We start from the raw sequence: 24,879 nt of genomic DNA, 5'->3' as shown, positions 1-24,879 counted from the left end.
TGCTTGTCTTTGATAATAAATTCAAGTTTCATCAGAAAATTCTTTATTTCTACAAATAGGATAGCTAAACCATATGACCCTGAGGGATATTCTATCCCCTTTTATAAAATGATTTTTTTTTTTTTTTTTTTTCACCATCTCGGTTTTCTATACTAATATTATCCTCTAATTTGACTTTGTATTAACATCTTTCATGACTTCACATAGCAAAGGAAATACAAAGGGAAAGTTGTATACGACAAGTGATGATGGTGATTTTTTTTTTGTGGAATAGAGTTTTTATCGTGTGAATAGAGTTTCATTTATAAGGATTTTTTTTTTTTTTCAAAAAGAACTGTTTACTGTTAGAAAAAAAATAGTATTATTAAAAAATTTAGCAATATAAACCACATAAACATAAGCGTTTACGTTTTAGCCAACGTTTCGTAAATAGTCAAAAAATTTGTAAATAATCATATTTACTAGAAATTTACTCTGCGAAACGTTGGCTATTTCAAAATTTCTAACGTTTCATAGCTATTTTAGAAATCTTTCATTAGAAACATTACTATTCCTGCATTCTCAAATACAAATTATACACACAGAAAAACTACCTATAACAATGCATAAATTGCATCATACATACATATTGTAACTGTATTTTGTAACATAATTTTTCTTGTTTTAGTTCTGTAAATATATTTCTGGACCTGCAATATTCTATTCTTCTAAGTCAACCGGGCAAGACCCATCGTCCACGTTGGCAAGCGGGTCGTATTCCGGCGAAGCTGGATCGGTGCATCCCGGCACGAGATTCAAATCACATCGATCGGCCTGAAAAAAAGTACGCTTCAATTTAATTTATTTCAAAAGTCTTCGGGCATTATATTATTAACACAATGTCGGAATAGAAAACGAAGAATTTTAAAATTCGGTCAATTTATTACCCCTTGAAGAGTCAAATTCCCGATGATAGCGCATCTGTCGACAACTATTTTCGCGTCCGGAAATATCGCTCTATCGCAAGCGCCTTCCAAGCTCAACTCTTCCCCGAGACCCTGCCGTGACCAAAACGTGATTATATTTATTTATTTATCGTGTATTATCGATCTCTCGAAATGGCCATTTCGTACCTTATTGAAGAATTCGATTGGCTTGTTTTTCCAACCCCTAGGAACCTCAAATTGCAGCCTGTAAGGACCGTCCCAATCGGTTCCATTCGTGAACGAAAAAATCAAGTTCAAAGCTGCAATAAGTCGAGAAAAAAAAACAGAAGAAAAGAATATATGTATTTATTATAGGATCATCGAAAGCTTATAGTATCTGAGGATGTAACGAGATAAACCAACGAACCGTGTTTAGGAATGCATATTTGGATACTGTAAATCGGCGAATCAGCTATCCCTCTCTCTGTCTTCTTCATCACTCTCGGCTCTCCGCCGCACATTATAGGCTGGTTAAACCCTCCTGCAATTTTTCGAAAAAAAATAGATAAACCAAGCCGTTTTGAGATATCGGATCAGACCATAATCTGTCGTCGATTACCATTAAACGCGATTCCGAATTCGTTGTTTGGAGCGATGTTTTTTGCAGTCGGGTTGTAGAAAATCCTTAGTCTCTCTCCCTATACAATTTTTATCTTCTTCTTTAGTATTTCAAGTCCAAAAAAAAAAAAAAAAAAATCTACAATTTCTTACAGAAGTCGGAGGAAGACCGTTCATCGTTTTCCAATAAACAGGAGCTCGTCCGAGTTCGAACATGGTCCACGATGGAAGAACGAAGCTGAGATATAAAGAGAGTGAGAGAGAGATACAAGTTGGTTTAGAGAGCAATGAATATTTTGAAGAAGAATTCAACAGAATGGGATTTCGGAGACCATACTCTTTGATATCATCGGCCTGAGAGGTTGTTTCTGTGGACATCACAGCAGAGACTTTCCTGCTCGTCCTCATAGCTTTCGTCTTCTTTTCGGGGGCGTTTCTCGAGAGAGAATTTCCAGTGAAATTACTTGCTGATTTCAGAGATTAGAATTAGTATACAACAAAATATCCATGTTCTGTCTTTTTTCCCTAATGCTCTTTGTAAAAGCCAAGGCTTGAAAGCATTTGGAGTTGTGAAAAGAATCAAAAGAGAAAAAGATTAGAGCTAAAGCTTGGGGCTTTGAGTTCGGGGATAGTTTTCTTCGAGTTCTTTGGGTGTGTGATTAGGGAATTTAGTCCCTGACTATTTATCTGAATGAAGGGTACAAATCTTCATCTGTTTTAACTTTCCTGTCTTTCTTGCGTTCTAAGTTTTCCGTTTATTTCGCCTGGTTTTCATTATGTTTGTTCTGATTTTTTGGTTTTATGAGTAATCAATCTCGAATAGATTCATGTTCTACAATCAGGCCTTGCTGATTTTCCATCTGATTAAGAAAAATGAAAAAAATATCAAATGATAGGAGAGAGAGAGAGAGAGAGAGAGAGAGAGAGAGAGAGAGAGTACAAAAAAAATACCAAGAGGGTTATGGAGAGGCTGAGCCAAATTATTGCCGGAGCTTGAGTTCACGGAGAAAGCCGAAAAGGCCTTTGCCGATGAAGAGAAGATCGATCCATTTGTTGCAGCCATGAATTACACTCTCTGGAAACAATACACAAACGAGAGTTGGATAATTCTTTCACTCTTGTAATACCAAAAGCTTTAGACGAGAAGATAAAGAAATCATGGTCACAAAATTCCACACAAATATCTTCTCTTTTTTCCTGGCTGAAAAATTCAATGGAAATAAAAATCTTCACTTTTTTTTTTTTTTTTTTTTTAATATACTCATGTTCAGACAAAAAATATATACAAGTGTGATAATCCAAATGGATAAAATGTATCTGGATCTCATTAATCAGTAGTACGTAATTAAAAAGGTCTGCAAGTAAGCAATATGAAGACAGACCAAAAGATGTGAAAAATCCACTTGCCTTATCTAGACATTTGTCTCTTTCAGTTAAAAAAAAAAATCAAACAACTATATAGCAATATGAGGATTTCAACGACCCTTGTAACTAAAAAAATCATCAAAAGTCCTTAACTTTTCACTTGACAAACCAACAAAACAAAGCCTCATTTTCTCTCTCTCTCTCTCTCTCTCTCTCTCTCTCTCGTTCTCTATGATGGCTTTGATTACCTCACGACCGTCCAATCCCAAACTCGAAGCTCTCCTTTGTCTCGACCGCCTCGGAAACAACAATGTGGTTCCTCTACGTCGACAGGTCAACACAAAACCGTTGACTAATCGCGGCAACAGTAGAAGAGCGAGACTGGTCATAACGGCTAGCTCGGGGGGCGAGGAAAAGCCGAGAAGAATCATGTTATCCGACGTGTCGGTGAAGAGACCGAGAGAGGTGTTTTCGGGGAGGAAATGGAACGGTTTGGACGTTGGAACGGCGATTGTGGTTTTGGCGATGCATTTGCTGGCTCTTCTCGCTCCGTTTCACTTCAGTCGGAGCGCTCTTTGCGTGGCCTTTGCGTTGTATATCGTGACCGGTCTGTTTGGGATCACTCTGTCTTTCCATAGAAATCTCTCTCACCGGAGCTTCAAGCTCCCCAAATGGCTCGAGTACGTCTTTGCCTATTGTGGTGTTTTGGCGCTTCAGGTCAGTACGAGTGAGTACTCTTATTCGTACTCAAGTGTTACTTTTATGCCACGCTTTCGACCGGGATTCTAAAAAATTGAATGAAATGGAAATCAAATTATACATTGTGTTAAGAGAGAGAGAAATTTTCTTTTTCCAATTCCGTGAACGGTGACATAATTTTCGGAATGGAACACTTTGTTCCGATTGATAGTAAGTTTAGAATTGACCAAATTTTCCATTTCATTTGAACCTTAACAAGTTATCATTTTATTGTTTTTAAACTAAAAAAATTTAAAATAAACTATTAACCGCGGGAGAAACCAAAAATGGTTTCAGGTTAACTTTAACTTGGCCAAATTGGTTAAGGCCAATCGCGGGTCCAATATTAGACACACGTGAATTGGGCTAATTGTCATTTTCAATCGAATTTTACAAAAAGAAATAGAATATCACATTTTATGGGATTCTACATGTTTCATCATAATTTTTTTATTTCTTTCAAATTCCTTCTATTTATCCTCAGATTTAATTTCTCTCAAAGTCTTCTAGAATAAGTACTTAATTTTGTTGTTTTATTCTCCAGGTTCCAAATAAAGTTTCCAAATCAGGTTTATTGACCATAATTTATAATAATTTCATTATAAATGTAGGGAAATCCAATAGATTGGGTGAGCACGCACAGATATCACCACCAGTTTTGTGACACTGATAAAGACCCGCATAGCCCAACTGAAGGCTTTTGGTTTAGTTCACATTAGTTGGCTCTTTGACACCAAATCCATCGCTGAAAGGGTAATTATGTAAATTAATATATATATACATATAATCTGATTAATACAACGTTAAAGTTGTGAAGAATATATAATTTTACAGTGTGGAGGGTCAAGTAATGCAAGTGATTTAGAGAAGCAATCATTCTATCGATTTCTTAAGACAACTTACGTACTTCATCCACTTATTCTCGGAGTTTTACTATATGCTTTTGGAGGCTTCCCTTTCATAGTTTGGGGCATGGTAAAATAGTGTCCCTTTTTTTTTACTGCCCTCATTTCATTGTAAGTCTTTGCTTGAATCACAAGGCACCTATTAATTTTTCAGGGTGTGAGGGTAACATGGGTATATCATATCACTTGGCTCGTCAACTCGGCTTGCCATGTTTGGGGAAATCAAGCATGGAATACCCGAGATTTATCAAGAAACAATTGGTATACAAAAACCCGAGCTTAATATGGACGGAACATAAATTTTGTTTGACCTAGCCAAAAATTTTGCTAAATCAAGAATATATTATATTGAATGCTCGGAAAATATACACAGGTTGGTGGGTTTGCTTGCGTTTGGAGAAGGTTGGCATAATAACCACCACGCTTTTGAGTTCTCGGCGAGGCATGGGCTTAAATGGTGGCAAATTGACATCACTTGGTATGTTGTGAAGCTTCTTCAAGTTCTTGGCTTGGCTACGGATGTCAAGTTGCCCAATGAGAGTCATAAGATGAGAATGTCTTTTTAACCAATTTAATTGAAACCAAGTTTTTATATAGAAGAGAGACATGTTTGTTTTTTTTACTAGGCAACCATATGTATAGTTTGATTGTCTCGTTTGAATAACAAATTTGATTAGACCTTCTACTGATTGTGTGATGTTTGCCGTTCTTTCTTTTTCATGTATCTTGTAATATGACCTACGATTGTCCTTTGATCACAATGTTAATTTGAGATATTATTTTATACAATAACTATGATCAATTGAAGAATATGCTTATTCAACTTGCCTCGTTTTTTTTTTCTTTCAAGAAGTTCCATTTTGATTAAATTTTTATAATATATTTTTTCGTTTACTTTAAATATTTAGCGTCCATATTTCATTAAAAAAAATCTTTCGTATTATTTTAAAAAAATATACATTTTATAAACTATAACTAATCATTAATGTCATATTAGCCATATCATTAACGTGATAGTTAGCTTGATTTAGTAGTAATTCCACACCACTCCCAAAGTGGAGGTCGTAAGTTCAACCCCTACCGACAAAAAATGTCTTTTAAAAAAAACTATGTCATTCATTACTTTTGTAAAAAGAAAATATATATATATATATATATATATATATATATATATGTATATCAGAAAATTAGGAAAATAGCCAATTTAAACGTTTGACATTGTTAAATAGTTAATGTTTGATAAATTTTAGGTAAATAGCCGTAAATAATGACGTGACCTAATATATGGAGGTGAGTTTTTATATAAAATTTACGTCTGTAAATACATGAAAATGACTATTTACCTAAGATTTACGAAATTGGCTATTTAGCAATATAAAACGTTAAGTTGGCTATTTTCCTAATGAGAGAGAGAGAGAGAGAGAGAGGAAACAAAAATTAAAAATTTAAAACACCCTTGCGTCGACACTTGACAAAGCCATGCGGCGGCCATTGAATAAAAGTTAGATGATGTTTAGCTCATTATTATTATTATTATTATTATTATTATTATTATTATATATATATATATTATAAAAAAAATGATTCTCTGTAGTTTAGAAAACGAGTAGCACCCCCACATTGAAACAGATGCATTATGAAAATCGATGCTAAAAGATTAGCTTATGAAACATGAAATTCTCAAAGAAATTTAATTGAAAAACTAAGTATAGTGCATTAGAAAGATAATAAAATGTGATAAATTTTAAAGTAAAAAAAATCCTTATTTCCTAAGGGGTAACTATGTGAAACCTAGAGCTGAGGCTATCTCATGGGTGTGAGAATCCCGATCCGAAATTGTGAACTAATGTTTCATCTAAGGGGTAACTAATATGCTCTTTAGGGGTGGCAATTCGGGTCACGTGTCGTGTTCGTGTCGTGTCCTATTCGTTTTCATGTATTTTTTGACAGACCCAAACCCGACCCATTTATTAATCGTGTCTAGGAGCAAAACCCAAACCCGACCCACTATGTTTTTGCCAAACCCAGACCCAACCCATTAAGACCCATTTATTAATCGTGCCTTAATGGACCATGTAACCCACGAACCCACTTAGACCCACAAACCCATTTAGACCACTAAACTCGTTTGAACACGTGAATCGGTTTAGGCCCTTACACATGTTTATTTCAAAATATTAAAATTCTCTAAATCAAATTAATTAAAAAATTAGTCATAATAAGTAATTAATAAAAATACTCTATATAATCAACTAAGCCACCAACATAATATTTGTAATACAAAAGAGAAGTTCAAACACAATCTTTCAAAAAGCAATGTATCTCCAACAGATCATTAACTAGAGATTATTCTATGTAAAGTGGATACACTTCACTTATAATTTGTATTGTATATAATATTTATTATTATAATTTAATTTGATAGTTGTTTTTAATATTTTAACTGGGTCATTACGGGTTTGATCGTGTTTACCCATTTAATATTCGTGTCTAATCGGGTCCAAATAGGTTGTCGTGTTCGTGTCGTGTTCACCCGTTATTTAATCGTGTTAATCGTGTTCGACACGGATGGATCCAGATCCATTTAAGGTCGACCCAAACCCATTTAAACTGTGTCGTAACCGTGCCGTGTCTCGTGTCCGGCCCAAATTGCCACCTCATTGCTCTTAATCGATAAATCAGTGACAAGCCTACCACATGTTTGAAATGTCACAGTCGATTTTGAGAAATTTTGCTCGTCTTTTTCAGCACTTATGAGAGAGACATATAACTTTGAAGAAATTTGACTTTCGAACCTAGTAATTTCATATTTTGTTATATCCCAAACTAAGTATAATTTCGAGCAACTATAGTCTTTTTCAATTATTTATAAAATATTGGTATTTGTCTTAATATTCCTGCTTTATATTATCTAACATTGTTATGATTACTTTTTTTTAGAGTTGTTGTAAGTTGTGACTTGATAACTAGTCACAGAAAGTATTATGTGTCAGTTGAGAAGCCTACCATCATAATTCATAAGAGCATTTACTTCTATTTTTTTTCTAGAAAGAAGCCCATGGTAATATATATACGTAATTACTATTACTATTAATTAACGACACTGAATAATTATTAGGGCATGAATGAGTCTCGAGCTACGAGTCCTGAAACGACATTCTTACATTCCCTTGGGTTAATCACCCTACATAACTTTCAAAATGACTTTCTTGAGTAAAATATAATTGTATGGATAATTAAGTGCCATTTGTTCCATCCACTTTTCCTGCGTTTGGAATTTCAAAGCATGAAGGTCTATTAATCAACGACATTAGGACAATAAACAGCCAAAAATGTTTATTTTTGAATTGTTATGGTCACGGCATATAAGCACGGGAGAACAAAAAGCATGATGTTTCTGAAGTCCATGTAGTAAATTATTTAAGGGCAAAAAAAGTTTGTGCTTTGCATGGATATAATCAACATTAAAAAGTGTCATATTTAAACAAATATTTCTCTCCAATACCAATACTCTTCTTACGTCACAACAAAGCATGCTTTCATTCTTCAACTGTTAATTACTATTTACTAGCTTCTGGTTCAAATTTAACCTCATTAATATAGTCCCAAAGAAATGTATAAAATACGTATGATATATATACACACTAATCAAGCAACTTAGCCAATAGCCTAATGCCTTTTGCCTTATAAAAAAGAATAGATAATTAAATCCACATATATTACTTTATTGTTTTGCCGAGTATAACAAGATATAAATAACACAAAGTGTTTCTTAAATAACAAATATATAATACATTGATGATATACGACATCTATATTTATAATGATAAGAATAATTATGGAGCAATAATGATAAGGAAGAGAGGTATACCTTACGTCACCAGAAAGCGTGCACTTATGCGAGCAAGCCGAGGCATACAAAAAAAAACAAAGTTAACATGTTTTGGACATTAAACTAAACAATAGTTTTTACCCATTACTTAGATTAGGAGGTCTAATAATGCACTCTAGCACGGTTTAGGAATACATAATTTGTGGGAATATAATGATTAACATCTGAGCTAGGGACACGATTTCTCATAGCAATATAATATTGCTAAAGGAGACACACTTGTACATGTGTAAACATAAAAAAAGTGAATAAGAAGAGTTTTAAGTAACATTCGAGTTTGAAGTCCCTCTCTTTCTGTGTTAATGATTTTTACCCTCTTTTCTGTTGCATGTAATTAATATTCGAGTTTCTTTACCTTTAATGACAATAATAACTAGGTAGCTTAATAAATGTCAATTATGATTCATGAATTAGTGTCTCATCATTTTGATAAATATGATTCAATCAAATACCCATAATTGATAATTCCTACTTTTTTTAGGGGGGAAAATCAATAAAATGAAAGAAAGCCTCGTTTCTCTCTTTCAAGGAAAAAATAAGTAAAAACACACACACACACACAGACCTAGTGATTATTTTCATTTTTTTCAAACCTTGGTAGCAAAAAGAAAAAAAATAAAATAAAAATTGAAAATCCTTGCCTATAATTTAGTGCTGGAACTATAGCTACATACTCTGAGATAGAGAAAGTGTTTCTGAGTGCAACATTTTATTTTCCAGTTTCCAATGACCAACTTTTTGAAAAAAGTCTCTTATTATCATGCTCTTCCAATCTCACTATTTTTTACTCATCAGTCCCCTATCACTCAAACATCCCCCACAAAAGGACAAACTTCGATTGGCACTCATTTTGCCACGTGGCAATGATTCTGAACAAGTTGTCAACACAGCATTGACTGCAAAATCACAGCCTTCTTTGCCGGGTGGTCATGGGGCTTTTCTCTTCCTATCACCACCGCCCATATATCCATACCACACACGCCTGAACCAGGCGGCCTGATTGAATACTTCCTTATAATAATTATTATATTAATTATTGGGGAATCTAACTCTACACAACACCATAATATAATATTATTTAAGTTACATTTACGGTAGGAGCCTAGACTGCATTTTTTTTTTTTTAATAATTACCAATATAAGTAACTAAGATTATATTGTATATAAAACCTGCATCTGCACGAAAAAAAAAATTAAATACAGGAATGTTGAAAAAAAAATTAGTAATGAAATTGAGTATTTTACTCAATTATTGTGATACATTTGATAAATAAATTTGATGTTTTGGGTTAAAAAAATCATTAGGAAGCAAATTAATTATTGCAAGTGACTCATTAAATAAAATTGAGCTTGTATTCACTGAATATATCTTAAGTTTCGGTTATTTATGATGTAGATCAAGCATATTCGAACATATTTTCAAAGAGGAAAAACTCATTTATACAAGTTCAATCAAACAAGATCATCGAAGAAAAATCGGCCTTCGAAGACTTAGCTAGTCAGCTGAAGAAATAATAATTTAAAAAGTTTAATTGGTCGAGGCTACATTACAAACAGAGCAGTGAAGAGTTACTTTGCAAATGAAGCATACTCGAGCATCTAACGGTTAGTTATCACATGATCCAATTCCTCAGAACTTGGCACACCAAACCAAATACAGTTATTTACTAAAGGACCCTTCGAATAACGAAAGAGGGTTTGGTGGGTTTTACGCTCAAACATTTTTACTCATTATGATCATAATGAAAGGCACATAAAAAAAGCCATGCAAGCTTGAAACCACATAGCCACAATCCGGTATGAACCTTTATAATTCATTGTGTTCATACATTTTTTTGAAATACATTTATTATTATGATGATTTTAAACCGTCAACAATAATAAGATTATGATTATACAGTCCTTCGGCTGCAGTTGGAACAAAAAAGAATTAAAAAGTGTCCGATTTACAATCGTATGCCCATTGGATGTTATATTTTTTGCACTGTTAAGAATCTTTTAGTTCACAAGTTTTTTATTTTAATTTTATAAATCTAAAATTTATTAGGGCATCTCCAACTCTAACACCAAATTTTGTGTTGAAATCACACTATTTTTTGTGTGTTTTTAGCATCAAATTTTTTCCAACTCCAACCACAACACTGAATTTCACACTAAAAATATTATTCTCTATTGTTATAACTAAATAATATCTTTATTAATAAACATTTCAATAAATATTTATAATGCTTATATATTTTTAATTAAGTGACTAAAATTGTATTTTACATGTTAGTATTTAAAAAAAAATTAAAATGTACTAAATTCAAAAATAATAAAATCTTGTAATCAATTTATAAATTTTTTTGTTTTATGAAAATTTAAATATATATATATATATAATTGGTAATAAAAAAAACGTTTTGCTGTGCTATAAAATAATACACTAAATTTAGTGTGATACTATATACATATATACATGGTATAATATAGTGTGAAATTTGCGGTATTGTAGGCAATTTAACACCAAATATAGTAATTTGCAGTAGGATGGAGTTGACCCTATAGCTTATAACTTGTATTTTTCCAAATTAGTTGCGCCCTCACAAAAACAAACGTCGCCTTATAAAAGTACTTTTTTTTTTTTTAGTAAATATAAGTTCTGACTCAAGATAAACTGTCATTAATAGTTAACCTAGACGTGTTAATTGGAATTTGGAACACACACACACACACACACACATATATAAGTCACGGCAAGAATAAAAAACAAATTGGACTTAAATTATTATATAAAAAAAAAAATGTGTGTGAAGCTGAAGAGAAGCAAAGAAGCAAGGAAGCAGAGTAGTAGTTGAACTAGTTTTAAAGTAAGAGAGAAATGACTGACAGGCAACCGGCTGCAGGCAGTTGTCGGCGGTGAGAGCAGAAAAGACAGCACGCGACTGTGACCGGTTAAGGGAACAACAGGTCACCCCCCACATTTACCTCGGTAACTCCCATTTCGCACGCCTTTCTTTTCTTTCCACCACTTTTAATTTATATTAATTATTTAGTCCTTGAATTCCAGGTAGAGGGTGTGGGTATATATTTATGTGTGTATATATATCACCAACCAACCACTCGTCATTAAGAAGAGAAACCAAAACCTTAAAAACACAAATCACTACATTATTATTACACTTGGATTTTGGGTCGCTTTTATTTTTGTTGAAATAAATATATATATTATAGAGTTGATATATAATAATCGGGCAAGACGGGTGTTCCTGTGTGGATGCTGGGTTTGGAGTCCGATCGGTTGCGAACCGACATGAATCGCTTGCTCGCTCTTCTCTTCCACCAAGTACGTAATAACATTCCAAATCAATTTTCCATGCATGCACTTCCTCTTCACGTACCTTATAATCATTGCCTTAAACATATGTATAGGGAGTTTTGGACGAGCAGTTCTTGCAGCTACAACAGCTTCAAGACGAGAGCTCTCCGAACTTCGTGTCCGAGGTTGTAACTATCTACTTCCACGAGTCCGAGAAGCTCTTGAGGAACCTCAGGGCTCAATTGTGAGTTTATATTATTTTAAACTCATTTCTATACTATTTTTTGTTTTACTATCTTTGTGATGATGAATTCATAATAATATGAACACAGAATGGAAAGAGAGTTATGGGACAACCAGAAGATGGGAATACATTTGAATCAGTTCATGGGAAGTAGCTCAAGCATTGGAGCCAAAAGAGTTAGAAATGTTTGCCTCGCCTTTCGTGCCGCTTCTGACCACAACAACCGACCTGGGTAATTATTAAATTCATTCATTCATTTATTATTGTATCACTATCATTCCTTTCATACCACACAACTTATATAATCTTGTAGTTATTTCACATGACACTCACGTACATACAAAAAACATCTTTTTATTATTATTATTATTTTAAGCTCTAGTTCATCATGATTTTCAGATGCCTGAGAGCCTTGGAGATTCTTGAGCATGAATACTGCTACCTCAAGAACAAACTGCATGAACTCTTCCAAGTAATTATTAATACTTATTACCACCTTTATCATCAAACCATAATTAGTTTATACATTACTCTTGTAATTGACATCATTTTTTCTTGTGATATGTTGTAGTTAGGGCAGCAGCGAGCTTTGGCAGCTGGAGTGAGATATCCGATGCAAAACAACAACAACAATATTATTAATAATAATACTACTAATAATAATAATAATAATTAATAAATAGAGGTTCATGAGAAAAAAGCCAATATTTCTCTTTCCTTAATGTTCTTGGTTTTTTTTTTTTTTTTTTTTTTTTTATGTTTGTTGAGAGAGTAAAAGACAGGCTAGTTGTATTAATAGGTACAAAAATGTCACTGTTTGTGTCTATGTATCTCGTTCACTTCATATATAGAGCAGTAGTTAAAAGACTCGAATAATACGTTTCCTTGTAGTTGTACCTCTGATGAATTTGAATGAAAGAAGAAGAAAAAGAGGAAAAAAAATCCACTATGTAACGCTTTTCATGTTTGACTTGTAATTCTCGAATTATAAAAAGCTTTGACTATCTTTGTCAGCTTTGAGTTTGAGCGCATTTTTTCCCATCATTTAATGTAGAGAGCTCTTACTTTTTTTCAGAGCTACGACGAATTACACATTTGTGTTTCAAATTCAATGACAAAATTAGATAGGCTGAGTTAATAGAGTAGTACTTCCCTTAGACCAAAACAGTGTAAAAATCGGCTACGAACGTGTATCTTTTCTCAGTTACGATCTATCCCATCAATCAACGATCAATCAAAAATAGTGAGAGCTTCTAATTTCTATTCTTTATTTTTTTATTATCAAACTTTCTATTTTAAATTTAATTTGAATTGGTTGTGTGAGTAAAAAAAAACGGATCACTTTTGACTTGAAGATTCTCCCAAAGGTCCTGAGTTCTTTGGGACTTGGCTTTTTCGGCAAGGCGGCGGATAATGTTATCGTTATTGTTTGTTTGGGATCAAATGACACTGAATTCTAATGGCCAATTTGGTTGTGACTTTCCATTTTGAAATATCTGAAATAAAATCTAATGGTTTCAGAAGCAAATACAGAGAAGTGGATAGATTGAAGAAAGGGAACGAGTGTATTTCGAGTTAAAAATCTTAATGGTGGAAGAACGCCGTACTATTATCACAAGAGCATTTTTTTTTATTAGTCATTTCATCATATTGTCAAACCAAACCAAATGCGGTAATACAACTTTCCCAAAAACCTATTTAAAATATTAACTTTTATAGTCAAATATTATAATCATACATTCTTGAAAATCTGATTACTTTAATGATATTTTTAGAAATGTGATTACATTTGCATTACTCCTAAGTCCTAACCAAACACACTTTAAGTGTAATTCTTTTTTATTGAACGGAAAAATAAAATAAATAATTCAAGGTGTGATGAGACGACGGCATATAACTTAAACCAAATGAAACTTAATAGAAAAAGTCTCAAAGTAGTCAAATAAATTCAATGGATCAACTAGACCAAAATATTAAAAAAATAATAATAAATAAATAAATTGCTATTTACAACAGATTAAGATCAAGTAGAATTCAAAGTGGTCACTCGAGCATTTTAAAATAAATTGACGAGTTGACGTTGAAGTACAGGTTGGACCTCTTTTTTCCGACTTCATAAGTGCCTAAACGCCTAAAATGATCAATTTCTTCATAATCATCTTTGTCGTGGGTGAAAGTTGATACGACAAAAGCCAATGTTGGCCATATGGCTCTAGGTTACATAAATGAAATAAAATAGCATGAGTCCATAAATGAAGAATGTTTGCTTACAATTTTTCCAAAACCAAAAAGAAAAAGAATATATGTGAAGATATTATTAACAAAATTATTTGAAAACTAAAGAAATAAGAACTTTATATGAGGAATTCTATAAATTACTATTTTCAAATCAATATCCTCAATACGTAGCCCTCCTAAATTTATAGGGCCCTTGAAAGATGCCCCTAATTAAAAACCCAATAGTACGATTAAATGCAATACATCTGGGATACTAACTATTGAGATTATTCCTAAACTATCACTATTGACTATTGAGTACCAAAATCCAATAAATTAAAATCAATTCAAAAGTATGACTTTTTTATATGAGTTTGTACAAAAACACTTTTAATGAAATATCTTTTTACTTTTCTTTTGTATTTATTTTTGTTATTTACTTATGATCACATATAAGTAAGGTTAAAGATCATTTTCGTTTTGTTTGGTGAAATAAAAAAAATAAAACGATTTTTTTTTTTTTTTTTGAAAAATCTGAAGAAAAAAAATATGGTTTGAAAAATCTGGAAATCGTTTGAAGATTTATTAACATTCACTACTAGAAAAATGATATTTAGTGACACTTGAAAGGTGGCGTTTTGCTGAAAAACTGCCATCTATTTTATATTTTCAGTGACAATTATATTCAAACTGCCACCAAAACATTAACCTACCAAAAAAATGCATTCATAAATCAAGCGCTGCTAAATCATTGAAAAGATGGCACTCATAACCGCCACCAAAATTATTTATTTTATTTATTTATTATAATGTATTTATATGATATTATGTAAATTAATGCCTAAAAACTAGTTATTTAATTATAATATGAAATAAAATCTTAAAGAGGCAGATATCCAAATACAAAGACAATATGTAAAACTAAATTGCTTTTCATTTATTCACACTCATTTCATTGTTACAATCAGTTTTATACAGGCAAGTCTCGGAGAACATTCTAGACTACTGAAGGCTAATATTAAGCTGGGTAATTAGTTTAGCAGTAGCATTTCAGTCTATATCAACTATGGAAGTAAAAATAAAATAAAGCCCAGACCCAATTAAAAACACAAGCAGCCTAGTGGCCCATTAAGGCCCAAATTCTCAACACAACGTCAGCATCATCTTCCCCATTGGAAATTTGGAATTCGAGCATTTCCAGGCACTTGTACTGCGTAGATGAAATTAACCTTGTCACTCAACCTGGCTTATTGGAAATTTCGGCCTTCCAATAAGCCGATAAGGACGGCTTAATGGCTTAACGGAAATTTTTCTTCCGTTAAGCCATTAAGCCGTTTCCGTTTCTTATTGGAAGCCATTATTCCGTTAAGCCAATAAGCCGTTTTGATTTCAATTAAAATGTAAAATCAAAATGACTAAAATGTTACGTTTTTAATAAAAAGGGTTAATATGCAAACTAAATTTTATCTTTACATACAAACTATATAATGAAAATATTTTCGAGACGTTTTTATTTTAAGTAAGAAACGTGGACGGAACCACGAAAATTTTATTAATGAACCCTCACTTGTGGCGGAGGAAAACCGTAGTTACAATAAATATCATAAAACGAAAGGATTACAAAAATAAACCGTGGTACATAAACTATATTTTAGAAACTATATTATATTAAACTATATAGAAAATTTAATTTAGAAACTATATTATATAAATTACATAGAGCTTGATGAGATTGTAGAGAGAATTGTAGAGAGAATTTGATGGATGATGTTGTGAAAAATTGGATTGAAATGAGTTATATTTATAGAGAAAATGATGAAAGTGTAAAAAAATTTATAAATCCGTGTATAAACAGTAAAATAACGGAAACCGCGGAAGCCGAATTTCCAAGAAAACGGTTCCGCGGAAGCCTTCTTTCCGTATAGACGGAAGCCGCTAAGCCGTTAAGCCGAGCCACGCGCGGAAGGAAGGACGGTTTCCGCTTTTCCGTCTCCAACAAGCCAGGTTGACTTGTCAGTTGTCACCGTCGTCATCTGAAATTAATTTTTTCCGGCGAACTTATTGCGAATCTTCGAGACCACGCAATCACTACTCTGTTTTCGGAGTCCCTTGTACTCCGCTACATCTCCGTCGCCGTGCCGTCCCCGACCTCGAGCACTTGATTTTCCTCGGTCTTTCACAAAGCTCCTTGTCGATGTCGATATTCTTCGAGTCGGCGTCAACGGGCTCGGATCCAATGTCGAGGAGCTTAGATCTCAGGTCGGAGAACTTCGACTGGACCTCGTCGAGCTCCATTCCGGAGTCGAATAGCTCCGATCCCTTGCTAGACGAATCTGATTTGACGTCGCCGAGCTTCACTCCGGCCTCGAAGAGCTGAGATCCTGTGCCGGAAAACTCTAACTCCTCAACGCCAAGCTTGAGTCTGACCTCCACTGCAAGTGTCTGGTTGGTACTCGGCCATTTTTTTGCTCTGGTTGTTATCTACCTTTTTTTTTTTTTTTTTGAAACGTGGTTGTTATCTACCTAAAGAGGCAGATATCCAAAGATATTGTATTATATGATATTATATAATGTATTCTATAACCGCCACCAAAATTTATTGTTTGTCTAACCTCTTTCTCTCACTCTCACGTTGGCAATAAAAGACTTCATTTAAAAAATAAAATAAAATTTTAAACGTATTAATATTTTTAACAAACGAATCCTACTCCTAGTCCAACTAATGATGGAGGTATTCAACTCTATATATAGATACGACCAGAAAATTTTATTAATAGTCATAAAACTTACAAACATATATTGTTGGATTCATATTTTTTTTCTTCCATCTCCTGAGACCTGGAAATCATAAGAAGGCAATAGGTGGTGTACTCCTTTTTTTTTTTTAAATAAAAAACACCCATTATGTACACATTATGTAATAAAAAGTCATGCAACCCCTTAAGCCAATTTTCAAGAACGCAATGTTTTCAAGAATTCAAGTGGGTACTTTTCAAGAACGCAATGCTTTTTTTTATATTTAGTGTACATATGTATAAAAAAATACTAAGGTTTATATAAAAAAAAAAAAAAAAAACCCACAACTATTAATTGCTCTCAGACTTATTGGATTTTTTTTATTGCGATTTGGAATATTTTTCAATTTTTTTTTTATTTGTATAGGTTGACGATGGATAAAAGTTGGATGACCGCAAATCGAACTACTGAAGCATTTAGTTTGGGAGTTGAAGAATTTTTGAAGTTCAGTTCCATACACGCCCGTGGTCAAAATTGTATCAGGTAAGTAGTGTAATAGATTTTCGTTTAGTTGATTGGCTACTAGTTTTATCATTGGGCGTCGACCTTAAGAGTCTCCAAAGTATATCTTTATTGATATAGATTTTTTTTTTTTTTTTGTTCTCTGAAATCAAATTTTATCAGGTGTCCGTGTTTGAAATGTGGAAACATAAAAAAAACTTGAACTAGATGATGTTCGAGCACACTTGTATTTTAATGGCATAGATCAAAGTTATAAAGAATGGATATTTCATGGCGAAGAAACGAGACGAAGTGCAAATTTTCAACGCCAAAAGTCACGCTCAAATTATGCTAGTGACTATAATGATAATCCTGAAGTAATGGTAGAAGATGCAGAGGTGCAATTAATTGATGATCCTACGATGTTCAATGACTTATTATCGGATGCAAAAAAACCTTTATACCAAGGTTGTGATAAGTATACTAATTTATCTGCATTGGTTGAGTTGTACAGCTTTAAAGCAAGAAAAAATTTGAGTGACAAAGGATTTTCAGAGCTGCTTGATTTGCTGAAAAAAAATGTTGCCAGAAGATAATGGAATACCTCCATCTGAATATGCAGCAAAGATAATTTTTTATTGAAGATTTATTGAAATCGTTGTCAATAAATTTTTTAGACGGCAATAAATTTTCAAAATAATTTTTTTTTGAAGATTTATTGACAACGATATCAATAAATCTTTAAATAATTTTCCATAATCGTTTGAAAATTTATTGATATTCATGTCAATAAATCTTCAAACGAATTTTTAAATTCTCCAAATTTCTATGGTAAAATTCTGGGCCCAAAACATAGCGCCTACAAACTTCAAACTTAAATCGCCTGAGATTGTTCCCAATTTGAACTCGGCGCCTGAAAACACTATGTTCTCCGGTAAAAATAGTTGATATCGTTTCCTCAATATTCTGCTTGGTTGCGGTGTTGTTCTAGTCATTCTAGTCAAAGCGAGGTTCTTATTGTTCATGCTGGAATTTCGAATAATTTTCCAAAAAAAAAGACGTTTGGTGGCCGGAAAAATTTCATCGGAGGACTGACACAGCATAAAATCTCATTAGGTATAAATGAGGCTTAGGAATGAGTGAAATCGTGAAACACGTTGATATGGACATAAATTATCTATGTTTTGGCCATAAAAATTGGGGTTTTTTTTTCTTGACAAATAACAGAAAATCGTGGTGGAGACAAAGAGGATTTGAAATTCTAGCAAAATATGAAATTATTGATATAAGTATTAAATAAACTGGTGAGATCGGGGGTCGCCGAAGCAGGAGTGGTACGACCAAGTTTGAGCGATCTCGCAGAGCGGCGTGCAACGGAGAGTCCAATTTAGCTTCGAGTACACTGCTCGAGCTCCGATCATTCGGAGAGCTGGCAGTCGCATTGTTGTCGGTGACAGAGAAATTTCCTTGCACAAAGTTAAATTAAGGAAAATAAAAGGTTATGCATGCTTGGTAGTAAGTGAGCACAGAAAGACAAAACACCATGCATTGCATGGTCTTTAAGAAATGGGACCATATCAAAAATCAAATTAAAATCTAGCAATACCCCACATCTATACTACCATTAATTTTAATAATTGATGTTGTATAATGGGAAAGCATTACCGAGTCAGACTTCCATCTTATTCGAGTCATTCTTATTCCAACTCCATATATACCATCTCTTTCATATTATGCGTATTTATAAATATATATTCGATATTTTATGTGGCCCATACTCCATATTACGAGGACCACATGCAGAAACGCAAAACACTTAAGAGCATGTTTATTTAAAAATGAAAAGATGAATAGAACGTGAATGAGAATCGCAATGAGAACGAAAAGTAAACCTTTTTTCTTTTGTTTGATTTGTTTTTAAGATAAAAAATTGAGAATTGAATGGCTTTGGCTTGGACAAAAATACTCTCATTATTCATCTTATTCGTTTGATAATATTCCAAACTCATTTCTTCAACAAAGAACTATTTTAATCAATCAAAATCTGTAATGTAACTCAACGAAATCATATTGTTCAACAAACTTACAAAAGAATACATCTAGTAATCCAAGACATCAACTAAAACAAATAGTCCTATAAATTGTGAAAACAAAGCTATTTTCAACTTCACGATCTCTTCTTTACGTGACTTGTGTATATAATTATTATAGTGAAAGAAATATGTTGATTAGTTTTTGTTAATTCTTTTAACACTGTCTATCTTTACAAACACAGAGAGAGAGAGAGAGAGAGAGAGAGAGAGAGAGAGAGAGAGAGAGAGAGAGAGAGAGAGAGAGAGAGAGAGAGAGAGTTGTTCCGGTTTGTACCTGTTTTTTTGTGAAAGATATTGCTACGTGGGAGTGGCAAGAGAATATAAAAAATATTGCTCCGAGCAAAAATTAAAAATAAAAATAAAATGCTAATAAAACCCAAGGCCAAGTAATTTATTGGGCATTTGGGCCGAAGAGTACTGCTGCATTGAAAATCTATAATATTTTCTTTTATGCTTCAGATGGTAGGTCCCACTCATATGCATATGCACGTACAAATTTCATGGTCTTAGTATGACAAAAAAAAAAAAAAAACCCGTATAATATAGAGAGAGTTAAAAAAATAAAAGGTAAAATGGTAATCCAACTTTGCAGACGCTACTATAGAACAAACATTATATTCGCGAAATAATTAATATATTTTAATTAGGGGAAAAAAACATATCTAAAAATGTTTAAGTTTAAAAAAATGTATTTAAATAATTGAACTTTTTTTTTCATCTAGAACTTTATCGTCCGTCTAGATCAATATCATTATTATATGTACTTGAATATGATAATATGATCAAACAAGTTGAAACATATATATATATATATATATATATAAAGTAGAAGAATCTTCTCTATTCACAAAAACGCTGTTCAATTAACAGTGTTTAAAAAAAAAAAATATTTTTATATAGTAAAAATAAAAGATTGGATCTTACATCATTTGTTCATTCTCAAAATGAGACACAAAAATGGGACAGATTCGTTAAATTGATGATATTATTACAATGGTAATTAATTCAAACTGGCCAATTAAAAAGTTTTAGGCATATCTCTATCAAAAAGAGTTCGAACAAAGCGGCTTGAGGATCACCCATAAATGAGAAACACCGAGCTATAAGGTAAAGACTAAAAATTACTGAGCATAACCGAGAATGTAGTAGAAATTGACGAATATATAAATACTGGGAGAAAAAAAATATTCAAGCCGGATCACATTCTTACAAAAATAATTGTACCAGCTATGAGGCAATTGAAGTAACAGCATTTTCTCTTTAACAACAATGATTAGCATCGCGATATTTAAAAGCTAAGATACGAAAATGACCCTACAAAAAAATAAAGGTACTAAAAAACTGATAGTTGTTTTATAAATTTATGTGTAATTGAATTAATTTATCACAAAATTAAATATGAAATTATTTAAGTTTATTCTGATTTAATTTAAATATTAATCTTGACACGTAATAAAAAAATACACTAAAAAAATTATTTAAATATTAATTTTCATTGCAAACAAATTAAAATAATAGCATGACATACACATAAAAAAAAAAGAATTTAGTATAATGTTACTTTTTAAATTTTGAACCAAATTAATACATGTTATATGTAATGTATATTTGTTTTTTTAATATAATATTTTTGGATTCAAAGTATACAAGTTAAATAAATATAGGTTGTAGTGTAATAAATAGAAAGTTATTAAAATTATTAAAATAATAGAGTTATAAAAAAATATGTATTTTTTATATTAAAAATGAAGTATTGGGTTTGATACGAAACACAGTTTGATATAATAGAAATTGCATTTTGAAGTATAAAGAAACTGTATTTTAAAAATTTTGGGCGAAGATGGTCCCAGAGCTCGATGGAAACAAAAAGAAAAAAATTATATATTTATATCGATTCGCGTTGAGAAGTAATATTGGAAGCTACCTGTGTAGTTTTAAGTTTTAACTTCTTAAATGTCTCATTCACGCACGCTCACAGCTGTTCTCTCCCATATTCATTTTTTTTTTTTTTTTTTTTTTTGAGGGATATATTCATTTTAATTTTTAAATATCCATTTTTTCCAGCTCTCTTTAAATATTGAGATCAACGCGCAGAACCTTTCATATAATTCACACAATCAGCACTCAAATAAAGATACTCTATTATAGGAGCTAATTATCACTTTATCATACTATATAAGCCGTGTTTTGGTGTGTCGTATCTTCAGAGCCCAGACCTAAAAAGGATATATACATATATATTAATTAATTGGAAAGACGATGCAGAAAGGCTTAATTGTTGACGCCGGGTCTGTCTACGAAGAAGAGACTCAACTAACGGTCTCAAAGACCTCAGTCTTCTTCCCCGGCGATGGCTTCACCGTTTACGACTGCAAAGGCGATATCGTCTTCCGAGTCGACTCGTACGGCCCAGATATGCGTGACAGAGACGAGGTCGTTCTCATGGACCCTCACGGACACTGTCTTCTCACCGTTCGCCGGAAGGTACGTACAAACATTCGACACAAAATCGCTCTTTAACTCGGTTATTATTCATTTCTGAGTCGACTCGCTAAAAATTAAGACTTTCAGTCTTTTCGATTAGATGTGATTCCCATGACTTGTTTCCGTAACTCAAGTTCCGATTTTGATTAGTGGGCACGAATCCAAATCTCGAAAACCGTGAAATATAACTGAGTCAACTCAGCGAGTCACACAAAAAATTAGCAAGCTCGAATCCAGAAATCAAAAGGGTCCTCTCAGTTTCTGATTTGGATTAATGGGTACCAGTTAATGAGCTGAAGAACTCGATATATATCGAAAAAAGTTTCAATCTTTTTTTTTTTTTTTTTTTGTTTCTAATCCTGAAATATATAAATTAACCCTACAGAGACCTAGCTTGCATCAACGATGGGAAGGGTACACCGGGGAGAGACAAGACGGTCAGAAGCCGTTATTCAGCGTGAAGAGATCGTCGATGATCGGACGGTCGGGAGTGACGGTGGAGGTGTACGGTAAGGAAGGTGTGGTTGAGGAGTACCAGATCGAGGGCTCGTTCGTGCAGAGGTGTTGCACGATATTCGACGCCGCCGAGGGGAGAGAATCGACGGCGGCGGAGATTCGACGCAAAGTGGACGCGTCGACGCAGGTGGTGCTTGGGAAAGACGTTTTCTCTCTCTGCCTCAAGCCCGGCTTTGACGCTGCTTTCGTCATGGGCTTGGTCCTCGTGCTCGATCAGATCGACGGTGACGAGTCACTCCTTTTTCCCGATTCCGCTGAGGTGGTCCCCACCACTGTAGAATATTAGTTTTTTTTTTTTTTTTTTTATTTTATGTATGGTTGGTTGTTCGGGTTGGCAGTTTGGTATCAAATATCATCAATATATACCAAATTGCCAATATTGCGTTGTTGGTTTGTATGATCTACTTGTGCTCGGAATTCGGGTTTCTTTGCTTTGACGTTGTTTTGGAATTCTTGACAACTGTGATGAATTATAAAATAAATATAGTAATGCCTCTTTTTTATTTCTTTTGTATCTTCTTTCGGTTTTGTTTATGTTGTGTTTTTGTATCTTAATTAATGTGGAATATTTAAGAATTTTTAAAGTACAATGAGAATAATTAATATAGATAAAGCAAGACTATGGCATCACGAGAGAGATACGAGTATTGTGGTTGAAGACGTATTTCCGGAAAGATATTTTCCATATGGGGCCAATATATGTGTGAGGGCTTGATAGGATAGCACTAAAATATTGTCGTTTTAAGAAGAAGAAGAAAAAAATCTATGGACATCAATAAGTTCTGTTGCCATCCTTACACGTGAAGTTTCTAGACTTTCATATAATACCACAAGTTAGATAATGAGTGTATTTTTTTTTTTGGACAAGTAGCGTAAATTTTTACTCGTAATGTTTTTATAGGTTTGACAAAAACAGAAATACAACAACCAAGTTTGATAGCCTAATTATGACCGAGCTTGATGCAATATAGTATTTGCTGGATGGTAGTATACAAAAATGTATGTTAAGTGATATTTGATGAGATCTCTATAAAATAATATATAATACTAGCAAATAGCAAGTGTTATCCTGGTATCCAAAGTCGGTGCGTAAAAATATAAACAGGTTTTGCATTATTATTTTAAACGACAGTTATGAGCATGCAAAGCAAAAACAAGTGGAGTTGGAAACCTATTGTAACTACAAACAAAGCATGGAATTTTGATTTCAATGTCATGACGTCGTCAATTGTTTTCAAAACCACCGTTTGAACACGCTATATTTTGGAGTCAACACAATACGTCCCAAAGTCTATTGTTTTAATTTGCTCAAATCTGTTTTTATTTTTTCTATATTTTTTTTAAACGAGGGCATGAGGTTTTGAATTTTCAAGGTTGGAATTTATGTCATATGTAAGGCTTTATTTGTGACCACAAATGTGTCCTTTGAATTTAACGAAATCCCTAAAATAAAGGTCTAAACATCAAAATTGATCCGATCGACATATTTCAGAATCTCAAGGGTATACGACCAAAGAACTACGTTCTAAACAAATCAAGACAAACTTTGATTATACATGTCGGAAAAAAGTTGCATTAGCCAAACCGTGTCTAAAAAGACTTTTGGGAATTTTTCATAATTCTCATTTGCTTCGCAAAAAGGCGTAGTATCTTTATACATAATTGCGATATTCATGTCGGTTATAATACAATGTGCATGTATATACGGAAAGAAGAAAACATTGAGTCATTCACCTAAATAATAAATTGAAATTAATGAGTTTATAAATCAATCAATATTTATTTAAAGTTAGTGACTTAGTAAAAAAAAAGTTGCAATTATCAAATTTTAATAATTTTTTGACCATATGATTAATTTGTTTAAAACTAATAAAATTATTTATATAAATCATAAAAAAAAATTAATCACAATATTAAAAAAAAATGACAATGTAATTTTGACTATTTTTAATTAATTAGTTGAATTGACTATTTTATATATTTTACCTCAAATATTTTTATCTTTCTGGATTATGACCTAGATTACCTTGAATCACGTGGAGGACTCTAATAAGCGCTCAGTTTCGTAGAAGGTTACTGAGAGTAAAGCTGTTTAGATCATTAAAAAAAATCTACGTACCGATTATTAAAAGCCGAATATTTTACGCGTGTATAAATCTTTAGCCCACGTATAGTCGATTTTGTTTTTTTAAATATATACCAAAATATCACAGAGACTAGACTACTATACATATTAACTTATATAGTGGTGGTCATTACTTACTGTCAAACGAGTTGGACCATGACTGTTATTGGTTTATATATAATCCGTAATCCGGTCTAGTAAAGCAACTAATTCTGAAGTCTCCTACGACTTGCTCTATTTTT

General features: G+C 32.8%; 4 protein-coding genes across 4 annotated transcripts; 3 read left to right on the top strand and 1 right to left on the bottom strand.

Annotated features, from left to right (window-relative positions):
- Positions 1-511: 511 nt before the first annotated feature.
- On the bottom strand, positions 512-2,751 carry PIFI (post-illumination chlorophyll fluorescence increase). Its single transcript, XM_089627411.1, has 8 exons — positions 2,475-2,751; positions 1,861-1,990; positions 1,677-1,761; positions 1,525-1,603; positions 1,333-1,446; positions 1,113-1,225; positions 927-1,037; positions 512-813 (listed from the first exon to the last, which is right to left on the bottom strand). The coding sequence occupies exons 1-8, from the start codon at positions 2,584-2,586 to the stop codon at positions 700-702; spliced, it is 858 nt and encodes a 285-aa protein (XP_089483537.1). The 5' UTR covers positions 2,587-2,751; the 3' UTR covers positions 512-699.
- Positions 2,752-3,206: 455 nt separating this feature from the next.
- Positions 3,207-5,298, top strand: FAD5 (fatty acid desaturase 5). Its single transcript, XM_089625530.1, is given in 6 exon segments — positions 3,207-3,605; positions 4,238-4,336; positions 4,338-4,379; positions 4,461-4,601; positions 4,686-4,792; positions 4,905-5,298. Coding segments are annotated over 6 exon segments (870 nt in total). The 5' UTR covers positions 3,207-3,317; the 3' UTR covers positions 5,098-5,298.
- A 6,254-nt stretch (positions 5,299-11,552) lies between these two features.
- Positions 11,553-12,925, top strand: HP6 (histidine phosphotransfer protein 6). The gene is made up of 5 exons (XM_089627114.1): positions 11,553-11,748; positions 11,835-11,965; positions 12,054-12,197; positions 12,365-12,437; positions 12,537-12,925. The coding sequence occupies exons 1-5, from the start codon at positions 11,680-11,682 to the stop codon at positions 12,639-12,641; spliced, it is 522 nt and encodes a 173-aa protein (XP_089483240.1). The 5' UTR covers positions 11,553-11,679; the 3' UTR covers positions 12,642-12,925.
- An 8,492-nt stretch (positions 12,926-21,417) lies between these two features.
- Positions 21,418-23,015, top strand: LOC149386692 (protein LURP-one-related 5-like). Its single transcript, XM_089627348.1, has 2 exons — positions 21,418-21,996; positions 22,382-23,015. Exons 1-2 carry the CDS (start codon positions 21,772-21,774, stop codon positions 22,796-22,798), a joined length of 642 nt encoding a protein of 213 aa, XP_089483474.1. The 5' UTR covers positions 21,418-21,771; the 3' UTR covers positions 22,799-23,015.
- Positions 23,016-24,879: the final 1,864 nt, after the last annotated feature.

The sequence above is a fragment of the Urtica dioica genome, chromosome 9, assembly GCF_054948205.1.
Source record: "Urtica dioica subsp. dioica isolate 48M chromosome 9, U.dioica_male_clone48M_v1_H2, whole genome shotgun sequence".
NCBI lineage: Eukaryota > Viridiplantae > Streptophyta > Magnoliopsida > Rosales > Urticaceae > Urtica > Urtica dioica.
Note: the sequence above shows the minus strand (reverse complement) of the source record. Positions and strands in the feature narration are given on the sequence as shown.